The sequence below is a fragment of the Bubalus kerabau genome, chromosome 6 (assembly GCF_029407905.1).
Source record: "Bubalus kerabau isolate K-KA32 ecotype Philippines breed swamp buffalo chromosome 6, PCC_UOA_SB_1v2, whole genome shotgun sequence".
NCBI classification, from domain to species: Eukaryota; Metazoa; Chordata; class Mammalia; order Artiodactyla; family Bovidae; genus Bubalus; species Bubalus kerabau.
In genome coordinates, this window is record NC_073629.1 from 58,496,283 (window position 1) to 58,517,362 (window position 21,080).

At 39.2% G+C, this 21,080-nt stretch overlaps 1 protein-coding gene across 1 annotated transcript in view; it reads left to right on the forward strand.

The window, feature by feature from the left end:
• Window positions 1–21,080, forward strand: part of COL24A1 (collagen type XXIV alpha 1 chain) — a 404,934-nt gene that overhangs the window by 97,849 nt on the left and 286,005 nt on the right. Inside the window, exons 12-13 of the mRNA XM_055587104.1 lie at window positions 8,806–8,859; window positions 14,212–14,256. Coding sequence (XP_055443079.1) covers window positions 8,806–8,859; window positions 14,212–14,256 — 99 coding nt within the window. The remainder of the gene's footprint in view (window positions 1–8,805; window positions 8,860–14,211; window positions 14,257–21,080) is intronic.

A 21,080-nucleotide genomic window follows, 5' to 3' on the forward strand; every position in this document is an offset into this window, starting at 1 on the left:
CATCTTTATTGTTAAGGCCACAGAGAGCAGTCTTACACTGGTAGTTCTTGCCTTATTCTTTGATAGCTCCTACATATATATTATTTATATTATTTTTCTAGCCCCTTGCAAAATGGTGTGTTATACCATTTCTGGTATGTTAGAAATACACTCTATAAGCATTTGTAGTATTTTTTATATGTGACTCTGTGTAGACTTAAGAAGTCATGATGAAAGAAATGTGAAGAGACAAAAAAATTCCTATTCAAGGCTGAAGTAATAATACAGAAACTATCTGGACTAAAGAAATAGCTGCAAGAAAGAAACTTACATGTTCAAGAATATACTTTTGCACTTCTAACCATTAAAGGAGTTGTTAACCACTTTTAATCATAAAGGGAGTAAAAAAAAAATTACTGTGAAGTGTTATGTAGTGTTCCACAAATTAAAATCAAAGCTGATTCTAGGAAAAATTTATAAAACTAAAATTTTTCTTTTTAAATTCTCTATTTAATAGCCAGTTATTTTTCAGAATCTATATCTTCCTTATATTACCTAAAATAACTTTTAGAAATAAGGAAAACAAAAAATATTTAAACGGTGTGTATATTGTTGTTATTTAGTCAATAAGTCATGTCCAACTCTTTGCAAGCCCATGAACTGCAGCACACTAGGCTCCCCTGTTCTTCACTATCTCCTGGAATTTGCTTAAACTCATGTCCATTGAGTCAGTGATGCCATCCAACCATCTCATCCTCTGTTGCCCCTGTCTCCTCTTGCCCTCAATCTTTCTTAGCATCAAGGTCTTTTCCAAGGAGTCGACTCTCTGCATCAAGTGGCCAAATTTTTGGAGCTTCAACTTCAGCCTCAATCCTTCCAGTGAATTGATTGATTTCCTTTATGATTGACTGGTTTGATCTCCTTGCTGTCAAGGGATTCTCAAGAGTCTTCTCCAGCACCACAGTTTGAAAGCAGCAATTCTTTGTTGCTCTGCCTTCTTTATGGTCCAACTCTCACAATGGTACATGACTACTGGAAATACCATAGCTTTGACTAGATGGACCTTTGTCAGCAAAGTGATGTCTCTGCTTTTTAATACACTGTCTAGGTTGGTCATAGGTTTTCTTCAAAGGAGCAAGTGTCTTTTAATTTCGTGGCTGCAGTCACCGTTCACAGTGATTTTGAAACCCAAGAAAAGAAAATTTGTCACTGTTTCCCCTTCTTCTCCATCTGTTTACTATGAAGTGATGGGACAATGAGGCCATGATCTTCGTTTTTTGACTACTATGTTTTAAGCCAGCTTTTTACTCTCCTCTTTCCCCTTCATCAAGATAGTTTCTCTTTGTTCTCTGCCATAAAATTACTATCATCTGCATATCTGAGGTTGTTGATATTTCTCCCAGTAATCTTGTTTCCAGCTTGTGATTCATCCAGCCTGACATTTCACATGATGTACTCTTCTTAGAAGTAAATAAGCAAGGTGACAACATACAGCCTTGATGTACTCCTTTCCCAATTTTGAACCAGTCCATTGTTGCATGTCCGATTCTAACTGTTGCATCTTGTCCTGCATACAGCTTCTCAGGAGGGAGATAAGGTGGTCTGGTGTTCCTGTGTCTTTAAGAATTTTCCATAGTTTGTTGTGATCCACTCAGTCAGAGGCTTTAGTAGAGTCTATGAAGCAGAAGTAGATGTTTTTCTGGAATTCCCTTGCTTTTTCTATGATCCAGCTGATGTTGGCAATTTGATCTCGGGTTCTTCTGCCTTTTTAAAATACACCTTGAACATCTGGAAGTTCATGGTTCACATACTGCATAAGCCTAGCTGAAGGATTTTGAGCATTACTTTGCTAGCATGTGAAATGAGTGCAATTGTACAATAGTTTTAACATTTTTTGACATTGCCTTCCTTTGGAATTGGAATGAAAACTGACCTTTTCCAGTCCTGTGGCCACTGCTGAGTTTTCCAAATCTGTTGGCATATTGAGTGAAACACTTTAACAGCATCATCTTTTAGAATTTGAAATAGTTCATTTGGAATTCCATCACCTCCACCAGCTTTATTCGTCGTGATGTTTCCTAGGGCCACTTAACTTCACATTCCAGGCTACCTGGCTCTAGGTGAGTGACCACACCATTTTGTGGTTATCTGGGTCATTGCCGTTGCTGCTGCTAGGTCACTTCAGTTGTGTCCGACTCTGTTCGACCCCATAGACGGCAGCCCACCAGGCACCTCCATCCCTGGGATTCTTCAGGTAAGAACATGGAAGTGGGTTGCCATTTCCTTCTCCAATGCATGAATGCATGCTAAGTTGCTTCAGTCATGTCTGACTCTATGCGACCCTGTGGACAGCAGCCCACCAGGCTCCTCTGTCCACAGGATTCTCCAGGCAAGAATACTGGAGTGGGTTGCCATTTCCTTCTCCATCTGGGTCATTAAGATCTTTTTTTATATAGTTCTTCTGTGTATTCCTGCCACTTCTACTTAATCTCTGTTTGGTCCTTGCTGTTTCTGTCCTTTATTGTGCCCATCTTTGCATAAAGTATTCCCTTGGTATCTATAATTTTCTTGAAGAGATCTCTAGTCTTTGCCAGTCTATTGTTTTCCTCTATTTCTTTGCATTGTTCACTTAAGCCTTTCTTATCTTTTCTCGCTGTTCTCTGAAACTCTGCATTCAGTTGGGTACATCTTTCCCTTTCTCCTTTGCCTTTCTCTTCTCTTCTTTTCTCAGCTATTTGTAACACCTCCTCAGACAATCATTTTGCCTTTTTGAATTTCTTTTTCTTGGGGATGGTTTTGATCACCTCCTGAACAATGTTGCAAAGCTCTAGCCATAGTTCTTCTGGTGCTCCATCTATTAGATCTAATCCCTTGGATCTGTTTGTCAGCTCCACTGTATATTCATAAAGGGTTTGATTTAGGTCATACCTGAGTGGTCTAGTGGTTTTCCCTACTGTCTTCAATTTAAGTGCATATTTGCAGTAAGGGCTCATGATCTGAGCCACGTTCATTCCCAGGTTTTGTTTTTGCTGACTGCCGGGGACCAGCCCCAGCTGATCCAGGGTATTCGAAGGAGAGACAGCATAGGCGACCTATTTATTTATAAATATTTATCAAAGATATAAACAGTAATAGAATGAGGATAGCTCAGTAGGAAAATTCAGTGGAGAAAAGAGGCTGAGTAGCTTGGTTTATGCAGGAGACCAATAAAACTTCAAGACAAGAAGTTTGCACCACTTACATAGGCCCCAGGCGTCCTTCTGTTCTCCCGAAGGAGAGGAGACACTGAGGCCTCCCCGGTCGGATCTTAGAAGCCCAGGCATAATTAGCAAGCATGGCGGGTTCCGCACTCCAGATGGAGACTCAGCCAGAATTTGAGAGAGAGAGCGACATGGGGAGACCAAGTTTCAGTGAACAAGGCCCACACTTTATTTTCCAAAGTAGTTTTTATACCTTAAGTTATGCATAGAGGATAATGGGGGATGGGGTGGAGTCATGCAAGGACAGCAGTTCCTGGTTCTAATCGAAGCCAGGCTTTCAAACTTATCATATGCAAAAGTTCAGGTGATTGACATCATCTTCTGGCCAGGAGGCCTGTTAACATTTTAAGAAACTTATTTTTCTCTAAAGGTGATTATTCCAAAGTCAGGCACCAGCCTCCAAAAAGGCATTGGACAAAGCTGCATTCCTATAGGGCAAAGGTGAGGTGGGCTCAATCAAGAAAAGAATTAACTCAAGGGTCCAAGGTTACAAACATTGAGGCTACTACTTACATTTCTATACACCCATTATATCAATCAATACACTGCCAAAGACACAGTAGGTAAGGAGTATGGAGACTTAGCAGCAAACATTGGCCCAATAAGTGAAAAACCCTTCACCAATACAATTTCTAATCAATCTTATAACTACTCAAAGGAATCTGTGTTTAGACAGTTTAGAACATCTCATGCCTTTCACAGTTGGGAGGCTCTGAGCAATCACATGTGGCCGGAAAAACCTGTTCAGACAGGCTAGAGGATTTCCAAAGGAGTTTGTAGGTTAACCACTGTCACACCCAGGAATTATTAACTGGAGCTGTAAGCTAACTCTTTTTTCAGAGAGAGGTAGTGGGGGACAGCCCCCGTAAAGTCAGAGGTGTAGGTGAAAGCACAAAGCAGAAAGTAGGCAGACTCTAGTTTTGGGGGTAGATGCTCGAGAATTTCCAGGGGGACTCCTGAGGCTCGATCCCACCTTTGCGTATGCCGAGCCTCCTTCCTCATGACCTTTGCCACGGGCAGAGTGCCTCACGCTGGCTCCCGGCAGTGATAGAATTCTAGTTGAGCTATTCCAGATCCTGAAAGATGATGCTGTGGAAAGTGCTGCACTCAATATGCAATATGCACTCAATATGCAATATGCACTCAATATGCAATATGCCGGCTCCCGGCAGCTGACTGTGTCTAGTTTCTCCATATTCAGCTGCAAAGAACATAATCAATCTGATTTCGGTATTCACCATCCGATGACATCTATGTATAGAGTTGTCTCTTGTATTGTTGGAAGAGAGTGTTTGCTGTGACTAGTGTGTTCTCCTAGCAAAACTCTGTTAGCCTTTGCCCTGCTTCATTTTGTACTCTAAGGCCAAGCTTGCCTGTTACTCCATGTGTCTCTTGGCTTCCTATGTTTGCATTCCAGTCCCCTATGATGAAAAGGACATCATTTTTTGTTGTTAGTTCTTGTAGGTCTTCATAGAACCATTACACTTCAACTTCTTTGGCGTTAGTGGTTGGGTCATAGACTTGGATTACTGTGATGTTGAATGGTTTGCCTTAGATATGAACAGAGATCATTCTGTCATTTTTGATACTGCACCCAAGTACTGCATTTCAGACTCTCTTTTTGACTATGAGGGTTTCTCCATTTCTTCTAAGGTATTCTTACCCACAGTAGAAGATATAATGATCTTTTGAATTAAATTCACCCATTCTCGTCCATTTAAGTTCACTGATTCCTAGAATGTCAATGTTCACTCTTGCCATCTCCTACTTGACCACATCCAATTTACCTGGATTTATGGGCCTAACATTCCAGGTTCCTATGAAGTATTGTTCTTTATAGCATTGGACTTTACTTTAACCACCAGACATATCCACAGCTGAGCAACATTTCTGCTTTTGCCCAGCCTCTTCATTCTTTCCAGAGCTATTTCTCTGCTCTTCCTCAGTTGCCTGTTGGACACCTACCAACCTGGGGGGCTCATCTTCTGGTGTCATATATTTTTGCCTTTTCATTGTGTTCATGGGGTTCTTAAGGCAAGACTACTAAACTGGTTTGCCATTCGCTTCTCCAGTGGAGCACGTTTTGTCAGGCCCTGACTAGCAAGCATGTGCCCTTCAGTAGCTCCATGTAGCCAGAAAACATGTGTTTTAATGTATGTGCTATAATGATGCCTTCATTTTTAAAAAATTCTTAAACATTTTCAAATATTTCATGTGTATTTTCTTCTTTAATTTTGCTATCAATCCTGTGAAGTAGGAGAACACATATATTGTCTCCATTTTACAGGTGATAAAACAGATGATAAGCTGTGGAACTGACATGATTTGATCTAGTCCTAGCAGAACTCAAACCAACATCTTCTCACCTTTAGCTCTGTACTCTTCCACTATCCTGTACTGTCTCTACCCTTGCACTAAGTGAAAATATAATGGGGAAAAGTGATGTATACTTTATTAAAGCTGCACTGAATGCACATACTTACTTGGATTTGGAAAACAAGGAGAGATTACTGGATAAGAACACGGGCTTTGGAGTTAGACAAGACTGCTTCCCCCCCCACCACGAACCCTTAGTTTACTAGCTTTGTGACTTTTGATGCCGTTAACCTCTTCTGTGTCTCATTTTTCTTAACTTACTAAAAGGTAAAAATGAAACTTACTTTTAGATGCTTCTGAGAACTACCTGAGCTGAACATTCTTAAAGCACAGTGCCTACCACATGGCATGCGCTTTCTCTGCAGGTTTTATCATTATTCTGGAATTTGGGAGTTACTTGTGTGTGTGAGCTAAAGTTGTAGACCTGTTGTTTGGCGCTGTGCAGTTTTCTTTTACTACATTTTCTCTCCTTGCTTCTGTGATTCCTATAACTTTTCTAAGTTCTCCTTTGTATCATTTTTGTACCATATTATCTATCCTTTTGTTCCTTTCTTCCCCATTTGTGTTAAAAAGTACTCTCTAGGGAGTAACCCTTTTTAAGTTTATGTTTTGACGGCAACTTTATGAAAGCATTAAAAAAAACAACTAATCCTTCTCTGACTAATTTAATTGATTTAATCCTTTCATTTTCCTTTGCAAGTGAGGGAAAAGTCAGCAGAACCATTTCTCTAGGTTTCATATTCACAGAGTCCAAATGTAAACTTTGATATTATTAATAACTACAAATGTTCAAAAAACAAAATTTGTTCAAAACAAATTTACACTGACAGGATTATATTTTTTATTTAATGTGTGTCCTATTACTGGATAATACCACATGCTATATATTGTAAATTAATATTTTTACAAATCGTGTGATAAATTATCTTTTGAATGTCCCTGTTGTTTGGCTGCATTTTTTGGTGTTAAATAATTATTTTTAAAATGTAAATGTTTGAAATCATTTTTCAGCCCTCCTTTGGTATCTCTTTGTGTAATAACTGGCCAGGTATCTCAAAAAGTAGAAGTATGTACGCCTCTCCTGATGTTTTTATTTGCCCTGATGGTGACAGAATTGCCTCTGATTGAATATACAAATTCCAATCCAAGAAGCAAAGCCATATGTATTAGTATTTTTTTTATGCTCCTTGTTTCTTTACACCCTAAACTCCAGTTTAGTGATAGTGTTTTTAGAATGATGACAAGCCCATATGATTTCTTTGTTGGATGCTGCTGACATTTTATTTCTGTTATAATTATCATAATAATTATCAAGAAACTTTTCTGAAACACCTACATAATTATGCATAGCATTGTTCCCTTTAAAATCTTTATTTCTAAAATGTTGTGCTGGTTCTGTGCAGACTGTGTTGAGTAGAGGTCTGACTTTTCAGCTCCTGAGTTTTCAGCAGAGTTTTTAGATAAATGTACATCAGTTAGGGTGTTTGTTCTTTTTATTTATAAACAAAATTTCAGTTGTGTATGTTAAAGCAAAAGTTAACTGTTTTTTTTTTTTTTTTTAACTTGAGGCCATCTGTAGCTGATGATTCTGATATACATATAGCTTGCCATCATAATCCTAAATGTTTTGGTAATCATAAATACTTTTGGATGCTTCATTTTTAAAGAAAGTTTCTCCATCCTCCAGATGCTTGACTTTTAAGCAAATAAATTATAGATATATTATCATTAAAGTGAAGTAGAAGGAAACCAATTATCTTTTCCTGTATTTATTGCTTGTTCATAAAGGTGTTTTTCCTTGTCAGAGAAAAGTCTTCATCCTACCATGGTAATACCCAGCTATTTTTCACCCTGCATGGAATGCCTTTCCTTTCCTTCAAGACTCAGCTCAAAAGTTGCCTCCTCTGTAAAGCTTTCCTAACCCTTCCCTCTAGGCAGTATTGGTCATTCTGCCAAAGTTTCTGTTGTGTATTGTGTTTATCTTATCACCTGTCACATAATCATGTAACAATTATCTTATGATATAACAGTTATTTGTATGCCTTCTTCCTAATAAACTATCAGCCTCTTGAGGACACTGATTTTCATATTCATTTTTATAATCCCAATTCCTGGCACACAGAGGGCACTAAAATGATGTTTTGTGCATCAGTGATCCAGATTCATGTTCTTTCATATATGGACCATTGCAGCAGTATTCTAACAAGATTTCCTACATTCAGTATTTCCTGTCTGGGGTATATTCTGTATTTTGTCAACAGCTTAATATTTTAGAGAAACAGCTTAACATCAGGTCATTACCATACTCCCTCAAAGCCCGGTAATTTCCAGCTATCTAAAATGTAAAGTCTAAAATTCTTAGCCTGAAATTTAAGGCTTTCCTTAATCTATTCTCTAAACTACCATACACTTTATTCATTAAATTGATGAAACAGGTTATTATTTGCCACAGGTGAGATGTAACTAAGGTGTGGTGGTACAAAGTAGCTTGCATTGGTACTCAGATGCATCCCTTGTTTCTCAGACCAGCGGGAACCTCCATGAAGGCAGTGTGGGTCTGCTTTTCTCCCGAGCACCTTACTCAGTTAACCATTGCTAACTGAGTAACCCATGGTTACTCAGTTAACCATTGCTAACTGAGTAACCCATGGTTACTCAGTTAACCATTTACAAGCACTCCTGTAGTTCTCTCTTGTTTCTTGTTTCTGCTTACTGTGGTTCTGCCTGAAGTGTTCTTGCTCCATTATCTGCTTATCAATATTTTACCTACTCTGTAGGCCTATCTCAAGTGCCAGTCTTCTTTGAAATCTTCGATTGTCTTTACCTCTTGCCACATTGGAATAAATCTCTCCCTCCTCCATATCTCTCTTATTCTTGGATACCTCCTTTCTGCCTTACATTTTAGTTAATTGTATCTGTATTTTCTGCCCTTTGTAATATTCAGTGTAGAAAAGAACTTGGGCTTGTTGATTTTTATGAGCCTAAATTATATTTGTCTAAATTATATTTCCAACTTTTTTTAAATGAAAAGATGGATCTGTAACTTTTAGGAAAAAAAGCAACAAGGTTATTATACTGTTAAGCCTTATTGTTCATATTACTATGAATAAATTTTAAGTATCTCTATTTAGAATTATATACTTAATGGTGACTATTTAAATGAGATAATGCAAAGATTGATTTCTTTAAGGGTTTCATTGGCTCTCCTGGAGAAGTAGGACAACTGGGACCTGAAGGAGAAAGAGTAAGTCTGTTTCCTTCAAATATTATTTCTAATGTGGTATACTTAGGGTAAAGTATAACAGTGCTGATAAACCCAGATGTCAGACAGGTAATCTTACAGAGTGAAACAAACCAACTTTAAGAAAAATTAGATGATGTTTTCATTCTATCATGCAAAGAATTGAACTGCTTCTTTTTGATCCAAAGGAGTACACAGTTAGTACCCTACCTAGAAAAGCGTGCTGTTCTGTAAATACACTTTGTTTGTAAACCAACAGAGTTAGCCTAGGTACCCAGCTAACACAATCAGCTGTATAGTACTGCACTGTAATAGGTTTATAATACTTTTCACACAAATAATACATTAAAACAAACACAAAATAAAAGAGTTTTAATCTTACAGTACTGTACCTTGAAAAATACAGTCATCCAGTACAACAGCTGGTCTATAAAGACTGGCGTAGAGTGAGCAGGCAAGAAGAATTACTGACTGAAGGAGGGAGACGAGGGGGGAAATGGTAGAGCTGAAGGATTATCAGCAATATGAGACGGAGGGCAAGCTGTAGTTTCTCTCATGACTGATGTTGATGGCATAGGCTTTGGTTCCTTGCTGGAACCAGATGCACATTCACATCTTTGAAAGTTTGCAACTTGAAGGTTCATATGAAGGGGACTTACTGTATACAGTTTACATTGTTAATAACTCTGCTGCTTATGATACAGTCCTTTCCAGACCTGTTGGCATGAACGTATTTCTAGTAATTGATGCAACAAATAAACCAAAGTTATATGTTCTTGCAAAATGTCATCATCTTGGATTTAAGGATCCCAGTGACACTGACCATCAATAGGCACAATGTCCTATTGCTCACCTTTGAACTCTTTTTTCAGTAAAGATATTACATGAATATTTTTGTCAACCACTGTTCAGTTGAAAGTAAATGGATTACTTCAACCATTGATATCTGTTAACTTATCTGCATATACAAAAATCCCAAGCTACATACTTCTGACAGATTTCTTAGTCTCAAGGACTTATAAAAGTGATTATGTCTCAAGGGATTATATCAATAAGTATGCTTTAGATTACAAGTGACAAAAAATTTCATTTCAAACTGGCTTCAAAATGAGGAGATTTTAAATAAACACCAGAGGGATGGTACGGGGAGGGAGGAGGGAGGAGGGTTCAGGATGGGGAACACATGTATACCTGTGGCGGATTCATGTTGATATATGGTAAAACCAATACAATATTGTAAAGTTAAAAAAAAAATAAACAATGATAAAAGCAAATGATTTATTGTAATGGTTATATATATGCAAGTCACTATGTAAATACTTCATATTAATTCATTTAATCTTGCAATACCCAGTGACATAGTATTATAATTCTCACTATAAGTGTTAAGTGTTAGTCGCTAAGTTGTGCCTGACTCTTTGAGACCCCATGGACTGCAGCCCACGAGGCTCCTGTGTCCATGAGATTTTCCAGGCAAAGGATACTGGAGTGGGTTGCCATTTCCTTCTCCAGGGGATCTTCCCAACCCAGGGATCGAAACCAGGTCTCCTGCACTGCAGGCAAATTCTTTACCGAATGAGCTACAAGGGAAGCCCCTTGTAGCTATAATTCTCACTATGGATGAAGAAAGTGAGGCATACAGAGAGATTTACCTAAGACTACACACAGATAATAGAATGAGGATTTAAACATAGATATTCTGGCTGTAAAACCTGAGTACTTGAGTACTGTGTCCTGCCAGTACTTCTTATGACCAGAAACACACAGGTTAGGTGGAATCCAGGCACAGTGTGATCCTGTGAGCACAGTGAGATCATCATTTTCTCCACTTTGCCTTAACCAATGTTGGCTTTATCATAAGACTTAGTTCTCATATGATTGCAAGATTCCCAATGCAAGGGCTAAATATGCCTTTGTTTATGTTCAGCCAGAGAAATAGGGAGACAGGTGGTAATTGTCTGCTGGGTATAGAAAATAAGACTTCTGTTTGATTGTACCAACTTTGGTTGCATACTCAGTTCAGTTCAGTTGCTCAGTCGTGTCCGACTCTTTGTGACCCCATGAATTGCAGCACGCCAGGCCTCCCTGTCCATCACCAACTCCCGGAGTTCACTCAAACTCACGTCCATCGAGTCGGTAATGCCATCCAGCCATCTCATCCTCTGTCATCCCCTTCTCCTGCCCCCAATCCCTCCCAGCATCAGAGTCTTTTCCAATGAGTCAACTCTTCGCATGAGGTGGCCAAAGTACTGGAGTTTCAGCCTCAGCATCGTTCCTTCCAAAGAAATCCCAGGGCTGATCTCCTTCAGAAGGGACTGGTTGGATCTCCTTGCAGTCCAAGGGACTCTCAAGAGTCTTCTCCAACACCACAATTCAAAAGCATCAATTCTTCGGTACTCAGCCTTCTTCAGAGTCCAACTCTCACATCCATACATGACCACCGGAAAAAACATAGCCTTGACTAGACGGACCTTTGTTGGCAAAGTAATGTCTCTGCTTTTGAATATGCTACCTAGATTGGTCATAACTCTCCTTCCAAGGAGTAAGAGTCTTTTAATTTCATGTCTGCAGTCACCATCTGCAGTGATTTTGGAGCCCAGAAAAATAAAGTCTGACAGTTTCCACTCTTTCCCCATCTATTTCTCATGAAGTGGATGCCATGATCTTCATTTTCTGAATGTTGAGCTTTAGGCCAACTTTTTCACTCTCCACTTTCACTTTCATCAAGAGGCTTTTGAGTTCCTCTTCACTTTCTGCCATAAGGGTGGTGTCATCTGCATATCTGAGGTGATTGATATTTCTCCCAGCAATCTTGATTCCAGCTTGTGCTTCTTCCAGCCCAGCATTTCTCATGATGTACTCTGCATAGAAGTTATATAAGCAGGGTGACAATATACAGCCTTGACGTACTCCTTTTCCTATTTGGAACCAGTCTGTTATTCCATGTCCAGTTCTAACTGTTGCTTCCTGACCTGCATATAGGTTTCTCAAGAGGCAGGTCATTTTTTGCATACTACCTCTGGACAAATAATTATCACCAGAGGAATGGCAGGATCCCATTTGGAAATACAAATGGAATGGATTTCTGACTAAAATCAGGATTTTGTTACGAAGAAGAAAAGGGGCCACTTAAATTAGTATAATGACACTCTTATAAATATCACTGCAGTTTAAAATATAATGTATTTTTCTCTTTGTCATATTCCATAAATTAATGTTTGAAAAAAATAACTCATTGATTTGATAAATATTTACTTTTTTGAAGTATAGCTGATTTACAATATTTTAGGTACACAGCATCTTGGTTCAATATTTTGATGGACTGTGCAGATGACACCACCCCTATGGCAGAAAGTGAAGAGGAACTAAAAAGCCTCTTGATGAAAGTTAAAGTGGAGAGTGAAAAAGTTGGCTTAAAACTCAACATTCAGAAAATGAAGATCATGGCATCTGGTCCCATCACTTCATGGCAAATAGATGGGAAAACAGTGTCAGACTTTATTTTGGGGGGCTCCAAAATCACTGCAGATGGTAACTGCAGCCATGAAATTAAAAGACACTTACTCCTTGGAAGGAAAGTTATGACCAACCTAGATAGCATATTGAAAAGCAGAGACATTACTTTGCCAACAAAGGTCCGTCTAGTCAAGGCTATGGTTTTTCCAGTGGTTGTGTATGGATGTGAAAGTTGGACTGTGAAGAAAGCTGAACGCCTAAGAATTGATGCTTTTGAACTGTGGTGTTGGAGAAGACTCTTGAGAGTCCCTTGGACTGCAAGGAGATCCAACCAGTCCATTCTGAAGGAGATCAGCCCTGGGATTTCTTTGGAAGGAATGATGCTAAAGCTGAAGCTCCAGTACTTTGGCCACCTCATGCGAAGAGTTGACTCATTGGAAAAGACTCTAATGCTGGGAGGGATTGGGGGCAGGAGGAGAAGGGGACGAGAGAGGATGAGATAGCTTGATGGCATCACTGACTCGATGGACGTGGGTCTGAGTGAACTCCGGGAGTTGGTGATAGACAGGGAGGCCTGGCGTGCTGCAATTCATGGGGTCGCAAAGAGTCGGACACAACTGAGCGATTGAACTGAACTGAACTGGATGCTCCATTAAAAGTTATTACAAAAAAATAGCTATACTTCCCTGTGCCATAGAGTATATTCCCTATTGCTTAGGTATTTTATACATACTAATTTTTATCTCTCAATCCCATACCCCTATCTTGTCCCTCCCCACTTCCCTCTCTCCATGAATAACCACTAGTTTGTTTTCTGTATCTGTGAGTCTATTTCTGTTTGGCTATATATATTTGTGTGTTTTATTTTTTAGATTCCACATATAAGTGGAATATTACACTGTATTCATCTTTCTCTGACTTATTTTACTAATCATAATATTGTCTAAATCCATCCACCGCTGCAGATGTCAGAATTTAATTTTTATGGCTCTGTAATATTACACACACACATACACATATACACACATAATATATGTGTGTTTATACATATATACACACAGATATATTTATCCATTCATCTATTGATGGACCCTAGGGTTGCTTCCATGTCTTGGCTATTGTAAATAGTGCTGGTATGAAGGTGTCTTTTCAAATTACTGTTTCCCAGGTTAGTGATTCACAAAGTGCTAAATCATATGTAGTTCTGTTTTTAGTTTTTTGAGAAACTGCATTACTATTTTGCATAGTGGCTGTATCAATTTATATTCCCACCAACAGTGTAGAAGGGTTCCCTTTCTTCCATGTCCTCACCAACGTTTGTTTGTGTTCTTTTTGTACCAACTTTGATGGCCATTCTGACAGATGTGAGATGATATCTCATGTAGTTTTGATTTGCATTTCTCTAATAATTAGCAGCATATAGCATCTCTTCATGTGCTTCTTGCTAACTGTATGTCTTTGGATGCTGGGAAAACTGGGCAGCTACATGTAAAAGCATGAAATTAGAACATTTCCTTACACCATTCACAAAAATAAACTCAAAATGGATTAAAGACCTAAATGTAAAACCTGAAACTGTAAAACTCTTAGATGGGTACATAAGTAGAACACTCTTTGTCATAAATCACAGCAGTATTTTGGGGGATCTATCTCCTAAGGCAAAAGAAATTAAAGCAAAAATAAATGAATGGGACTTAATTCAATGTACAAGCTTTTGTATAGCATAGGAAACCATCAACAAATAGAAAAGACAACCTATTGAATGGGAGATAATATTTTCAAATGACATGACTGACAAGGAGTTAATAATATATAAAATATTATGCAGCTCAATGTAAAAAGAAACAACCCAATCAAAAAAGGGAATAAGTATTTACTTTTGACTTTTTTACATTCTAGGGTGTTCCTGGGATCCGTGGAAAGAGGGGTCTTAAGGGAAGACAGGTAATTAGATTCTTGTTTTATGAGGTTTGGTTTAGAGGAATATAATCTAATTGTATGTATGTTTCTCACCTGTTAAGCTAGTTGTTCTTGTCATCCACAACCCATCTCATTCAACAGAGTTTAAATTTTGCCACTTTAACAGCCTACCTAATAATACCTGAGAATATGAAGAAGTGTTTAGATTAAAAAGTAACTTGGAATTTAACACTTCTAACCCATTTAATCAGAGAAGACAATGGCACCCCACTCCAGTACTCTTGCCTGGAAAATCCCATGGATGGAGGACCCTGGTGGGCTGCAGTCCATGGGGTTGCTAAGAGTCAGACACGACTGAGCAACTTCACTTTCCCTTTTCATTTTCATGCATTGGAGAAGGAAATGGCAACCCACTCCAGTGTTCTTGCCTGGAGAATCCCAGGGACGGGGGAGCCTGGTGGGCTGCCGTCTGTGGGGTCGCACAGAGTCGGACATGACTGAAGTGACTTAGCAGCAGCAACCCATTTAGTATACCAGTGGAAGAGACCTTTATCCTTACGGTGGTGGTTTAGTCACTAAGTCATGTCTGACTCTTGAGACCCCATGGGCTGTAGCCTGCCAAACTCTTCTGTCTATGGAGTTTTCCAGGCAGGAATTCTGGAGTGGGTTGCCATTTCCTTTTCCAGGGAATCTTCTGGGCTCAGGAGTTGAACCCAAGTCTCCTGCATTGCAGGCAGACTCCTGCATTGCAGATGGATTCTTTACCAACTGAGCTAGGAGGGAAGCCTTATGAGAAGGTCCTGTAATTAAAATGTTACAGTAAATACATGGACAATTTTACACATTAATAACAGCATTACTCACCCTTCTTCTTTAGGGCTTTTTAAAATGCCCATTTGAGATGCTAGCTCAGAAACTACGTCCTTTTTTTTTTTTTTTTTAAACTTTACATAATTGTATTAGTTTTGCCAAATATCAAAATGAATCCGCCACAGGTATACATGTGTTCCCCATCCTGAACCCTTGTATTTAAATTTTTTAAAAAATCAAGTGAATTTTGCCTGATAATATAATTTGAGAGATGGTTAAAAATTGTGACATTATCTAATACCCCTATATTTAACAAGTGAGAAAGTTGTGGTTCAGAAAAGTGTTCTTGGGTTATCCTGGCTGTGTTGGTATAGCTAATTTGTACACGGTGTTAGTGACTCAGTTGTGTCCGATTCCTTGCTACCACATGGATCCTGCCACACTTCTCTGTACATGGGATTCTCCAGGCAAGGCTACTGGAGTGGGTTGCCATTCCCTTCTCCATGGAATCTTCCCAACCCAGATACTGAACCCGGGTCTCCTGCATTGCAGACACATTCTTTACCATCTGAGCCACGAGGGAAGTCCAGATAGCTAATTAGCCACCCACTTTTCACTTGTGCTGTTTTTATTACAATTCAGATATTTATTAGGATAAGACATTGTGTGCTACACTGTGCTCTCTACTCTATGAGGAAGAAAATTGTCTTTCATAACACCTTTTCTAAAATTTTGATGTAGTTATTGTGTTGGCCCAAAAGTTCATTCAGGTTTTTCTCTATGCTGTTATGGAAAAAATCAAACAAACCTTTTGGCCAACCTAGTAATTAAAATCTTACTTGTGGAGGAGGAGCCAAGATGGCGGAGGAGTAGGACGGGGAGAACACTTTCTCCCCCACAAATTCATCAAAAGAGCATTTAAACATCGAGTAAATTCCACAAAACAACTTCCGAATGCCGGCAGAGGACATCAGGCACCCAGAAAAGCAGCCCAACTCTTCGAAAGGAGGTAGGAAAAAATATAAAAGACAAAAAAAGAGACAAAAGAGGGAGGGACGGAGTTCCGTCCCGGGAAGGGAGTCTTAAAAAGAGAGAAGTTTCCAAACACCAGGAAACCCTCTCACTGCCGAATCTGTGCCGAGCTTTGGAAGCACAGAGGGCAACATAAAAGGGAGGGGAAAAAAAAAAAAATAAACAATTAAAAATCGCGGATTGTGAGCCCTACGGGAACTCCCCCAGCGGAGAAGCAGCGCAGACGCCTGCACACGGCATTAGCAAGCGGGGGCTGGGCAGGGAAGTGCGGCACAGGCTGTGTCCCTTAGAGTAAGAATCGGGCCGAATGTCCTGAGCGCTATCTGAGCGAAATAATTTGGGCTAGCAAACCAGACTGTGGGATATCTACCACGCGAAAAGCCAGCCCTAACCTAAGACACCGCCAGGCCCGCGCACAGAACAAAGGACTGAACAGAGATAGCCGGCTGCAGACCTCCCCCTCCGGTGACAGGCAACCAGAGCCGGAAGGGGGCAATCGCAGCCCCAGAGAGACACTATCTATAAAACTGTAAGCAGGCTTCTTTGCTAACTAAAACTTCTTGGGGGTCTGGACGGTCAACATTTGCCTGAGAAGGTGCGCCGGTTTTACACCCAGATAACCGAGTGGCGGGGAGGCGATAAGTCGCAGCATTGGCGCCCGCCAAGCACCTCATCGCCTGAGCTGCTCGACCTGGGAAGAACACAAAACGCAGGCCCAACCGAGTCTGCGCCTCTGAGGACTACCCGAGTGCCTGAACCTGAGCGGCTTGGACCTGGGAGCTCAGTCCAGGGCCGGCCTCTGATTGTTCCCGGCGGAACAACCTAGAGCCCAAGCAGTGTGGGCAGGGAGGTTACACGCGCCGTGAGCGGGGGCAGACCCAGTGTGGCCGAGGCACTTCGAGCGCACGCCAGTGTTATCTGTTTGCAGCATCCCTCCCTCCCTCCCCACAGCGCGGCTGAACAAGTGAGCCTAAATTAAAAAAAAAAAAAAAAAAAAAAAAATAGGGTCCTCCACCGTCCCCTTTGTGTCAGGGCGGGAACCAGACACTGAAGAGACCAGCAAACAGAAGAAGCTCTAACAGAGGGAAACGCCTTGGAAGCTACAGGCCATAGATTAAAACCCTGTGGTTACTACGGATTACATAGGAAGGGGCCTATGGATCTTGAGAAATATAAGTCGGACTAAGGAACTGCCAAAAATGAACTGAACCCACAATACTCACAACAAAACCAGAGAAAGACCTAGATATATTTTTACTATTTTTACGATCAATCTTTCTTTCTTTCTTTTTTTTTAATTAAAAAAAAAATTTTTTTTAAGTCCTCTATTGTCCTTTAATTTTCACTTTTATAACTATTACTTTGCAAAAAAAAAAAAAAAGACCCTATTTTTTTTTTTTCTTCTTCAGCAAACTTCATATATATATTTTATAATTTTTTGACCGTGGTTTTTTTTTGTTTTTCTTTTTTTTTTCTTTTTTTTTTTCTTTTTCTTCTTTTCTTTAACATTGCATTTTTGAAATTCCAAACTCTACTCTAGATTTTTAATTTTAGCCTTTTGATATATGTTATCAATTTTGTACCTATAGTTTTTTTCATAATTGCTGTGACTTTTTTTTTTTTCCTCTGTTTCTTTCTCTTCTTCTTTTATATAACATCGTATATCTGCAATTCCAAACTCTACTCAAGATTTTTAATTTATGCTTTTTGGTATTTGATATCAATTTTGTACCTGTATTTTCTTTATAATTTTTGCGACATTGTTTTTGTTGGTTTGTTTGGTTTCTCTCTTTATTTTTCTTCTTCTTCTTTTTTTTTTTTTTTTTTTTTTTTTTTTTTAACGTTGTATTTCTGAAATTCCAAACTCTACTCTGGATTTTTAATTTTTGCTGTTTGGTATTAGTTATCAATTTTGTACCTGTAGTTTCTTTATTACTTTCACGACCTTGTTTGTTTTTCTTTGTTCGTTTTTTCTCTCTTTCTTTTCCTTCTCCTTTTCATTAACATCGCATTTTTGAAATTCCAAACTCTACTATAATTTCTAATTTTTGTTTTTATGTATTTGTTACCAATTTTGTACCTTTAAGAACCCAATCTTCAGGACCCATTTTTCACTAGTGTACGAGATTACTGGCTTGACTGCTCTCTCTCCCTTTGGACTCTCCATTTTCTCCACCAGGTCACCTGTATCTCCTCCCTAACCCCTCTCTACTCTACCCAACTCTGTGAATTTCTGTGTGTTCCAGACGGTGGAGAACACTTAAGGAACTGATTACTGGCTGGATCTGTCTCCCTCCTTTTCATTTCCCCCTTTTATCCTTCTGGCCACCTCTGTCTCCTGCCTCCTTCTTCTCTTCCCTGTATAACTCTGTGAACATCTCTGAGCGGTCCAGTTGTGGAGTGCACATAAGGAAGTGACTACTGGCTAGCCCACTCTCTCCACTATTGATTCCACCTCATCTCATTTGGGTCACCTCTAACTCCCTCCTCCCTCTTCTCTTCTCCATGTAACGCTGTGAACCTCTCTGAGTGACCCTCACAGTAGAGAAATTTTTCATCTTTAACGTAGATGTTTTATCAGTGGTGCTGTATAGAAGGAGAAGTTTTGAAACTACTGTAAAATTAAGACCCATAACTGGAAGTAGGAGGCTTAAGTCCAATCCCTGACTCCAGGGAACTCCTGACTCCAAGGAACATTAATTGACAGGAGCTCATCAAACGCCTCCATACCGACACTGAAACCAAGCACCACACAAGGGCCAACAAGTTCCAGGGAAAGACATAACAAGCAAATTCTCCAGCAACAAAGGAACACAGCCCTGAGCTTCAAGATACAGGCTGCCCAAAGTCACCCCAAAACCATAGACATCTCATAACTCATTACTGGACATTTCATTACACTCCAGAGAGAAGAAATACAGCTCCATCCACCAGAACATCGACACAAGCTTCCCTAACCAGGAAACCTTGACAAGCCACCTGTACAAACCCACACACAGCGAGGAAACGCCACAATAAAGAGAACTCCACAAACTGCCAGAATACAGAAAAGACACCCCAAACTCAGCAATTTAAACAAGATGAAGAGACAGAGGAATAGCCAGCAGATAAAGGAACAGGATAAATGCCCACCAAACCAAACCAAAGAGGAAGAGATAGGGAATCTACCTGATAAAGAATTCCGAATAATGATAGTGAAATTGATCCAAAATCTTGAAATTAAAATGGAATCACAGATAAATAGCCTGGAGGCAAGGATTGAGAAGATGCAAGAAAGGTTTAACAAGGACTTAGAAGAAATAAAAAAGAGTCAATATATAATGAATAATGCAATAAGTGAAATTAAAAACACTCTGGAGGCAACAAATAGTAGAATAACAGAGGCAGAAGATAGGATTAGTGAATTAGAAGATAGAATGGTAGAAATAAATGAATCAGAGAGGATAAAAGAAAAACGAATTAAAAGAAATGAGGACAATCTCAGAGACCTCCAGGACAAGATTAAACGCTACAACATTCGAATCATAGGGGTCCCAGAAGAATAAGACAAAAAGAAAGACCATGAGAAAATACTTGAGGAGATAATAGTTGAAAACTTCCCTAAAATGGGGAAGGAAATAATCACCCAAGTCCAAGAAACCCAGAGAGTCCCAAATAGGATAAACCCAAGGCGAAACACCCCAAGACACATAGTAATCAAATTAACAAAGATCAAACACAAAGAACAAATATTAAAAGCAGCAAGGGAAAAACAACAAATAACACACAAGGGAATTCCCATAAGGATAACAGCTGATCTTTCAATAGAAACTCTTCAAGCCAGGAGGGAATGGCAAGACATACTTAAAATGATGAAAGAAAATAATCTACAGCCCAGATTATTGTACCCAGCAAGGATCTCATTCAAGTATGAAGGAGAAATCAAAAGCTTTTCAGACAAGCAAAAGCTGAGAGAATTCTGCACCACCAAACCAGCTCTCCAACAAATACTAAAGGATATTCTCTAGACAGGAAACACAAAAATTGTGTATAAATTCGAACCCAAAACAATAAAGTAAATGGCAACGGGGTCATACTTATCAGTAATTACCTTAAACGTAAATGGGTTGAATGCCCCAACCAAAAGACAAAGACTGGCTGAATGGATACAAAAACAAGACCCCTGCATATGTTGTCTACAAGAGACCCACCTCAAAACAGGGGACACATACAGACTGAAAGTGAAGGGCTGGAAAAAGATTTTCCATGCGAATAGGGACCAAAAGAAAGCAGGAGTAGCAATACTCATATCAGATAAAATAGACTTTAAAACAAAGACTGTGAAAAGAGACAAAGATGGTCACTACATAATGATCAAAGGATCAATCCAAGAAGAAGATATAACAATTATAAATATATATGCACCCAACACGGGAGCACCGCAGTATGTAAGACAAATGCTAACAAGTATGAAAGAAGAAATTAACAATAACACAATAATAGTGGGAGACTTTAATACCCCACTCACACCTATGGATAGATCAACTAAACAGAAAATTAACAAGGAAACACAAACTTTAAACGATACAATAGACCAGTTAGACCTAATTGATATCTATAGGACATTTCATCCCAAAACAATGAATTTCACCTTCTTCTCAAGTGCACATGGAACCTTCTCCAGGATAGATCACATCCTGGGCCATAAAGCTAGCCTTGGTAAATTCAAAAAAATAGAAATCATTCCAAGCATCTTTTCTGACCACAATGCAGTAAGATTAGATCTCAATTACAGGAGAAAAACTATTAAAAAATCCAACATATGGAGGCTGAACAACACGCTGCTGAATAACCAACAAATCACAGAAGAAATCAAAAAAGAAATCAAAATTTGCATAGAAACGAATGAAAATGAAAACACAACAACCCAAAACCTGTGGGACACGGTAAAAGCAGTCCTAAGGGGAAAGTTCATAGCAATACAGGCACACCTCAAGAAACAAGAAAAAAGTCAAATAAACAACCTA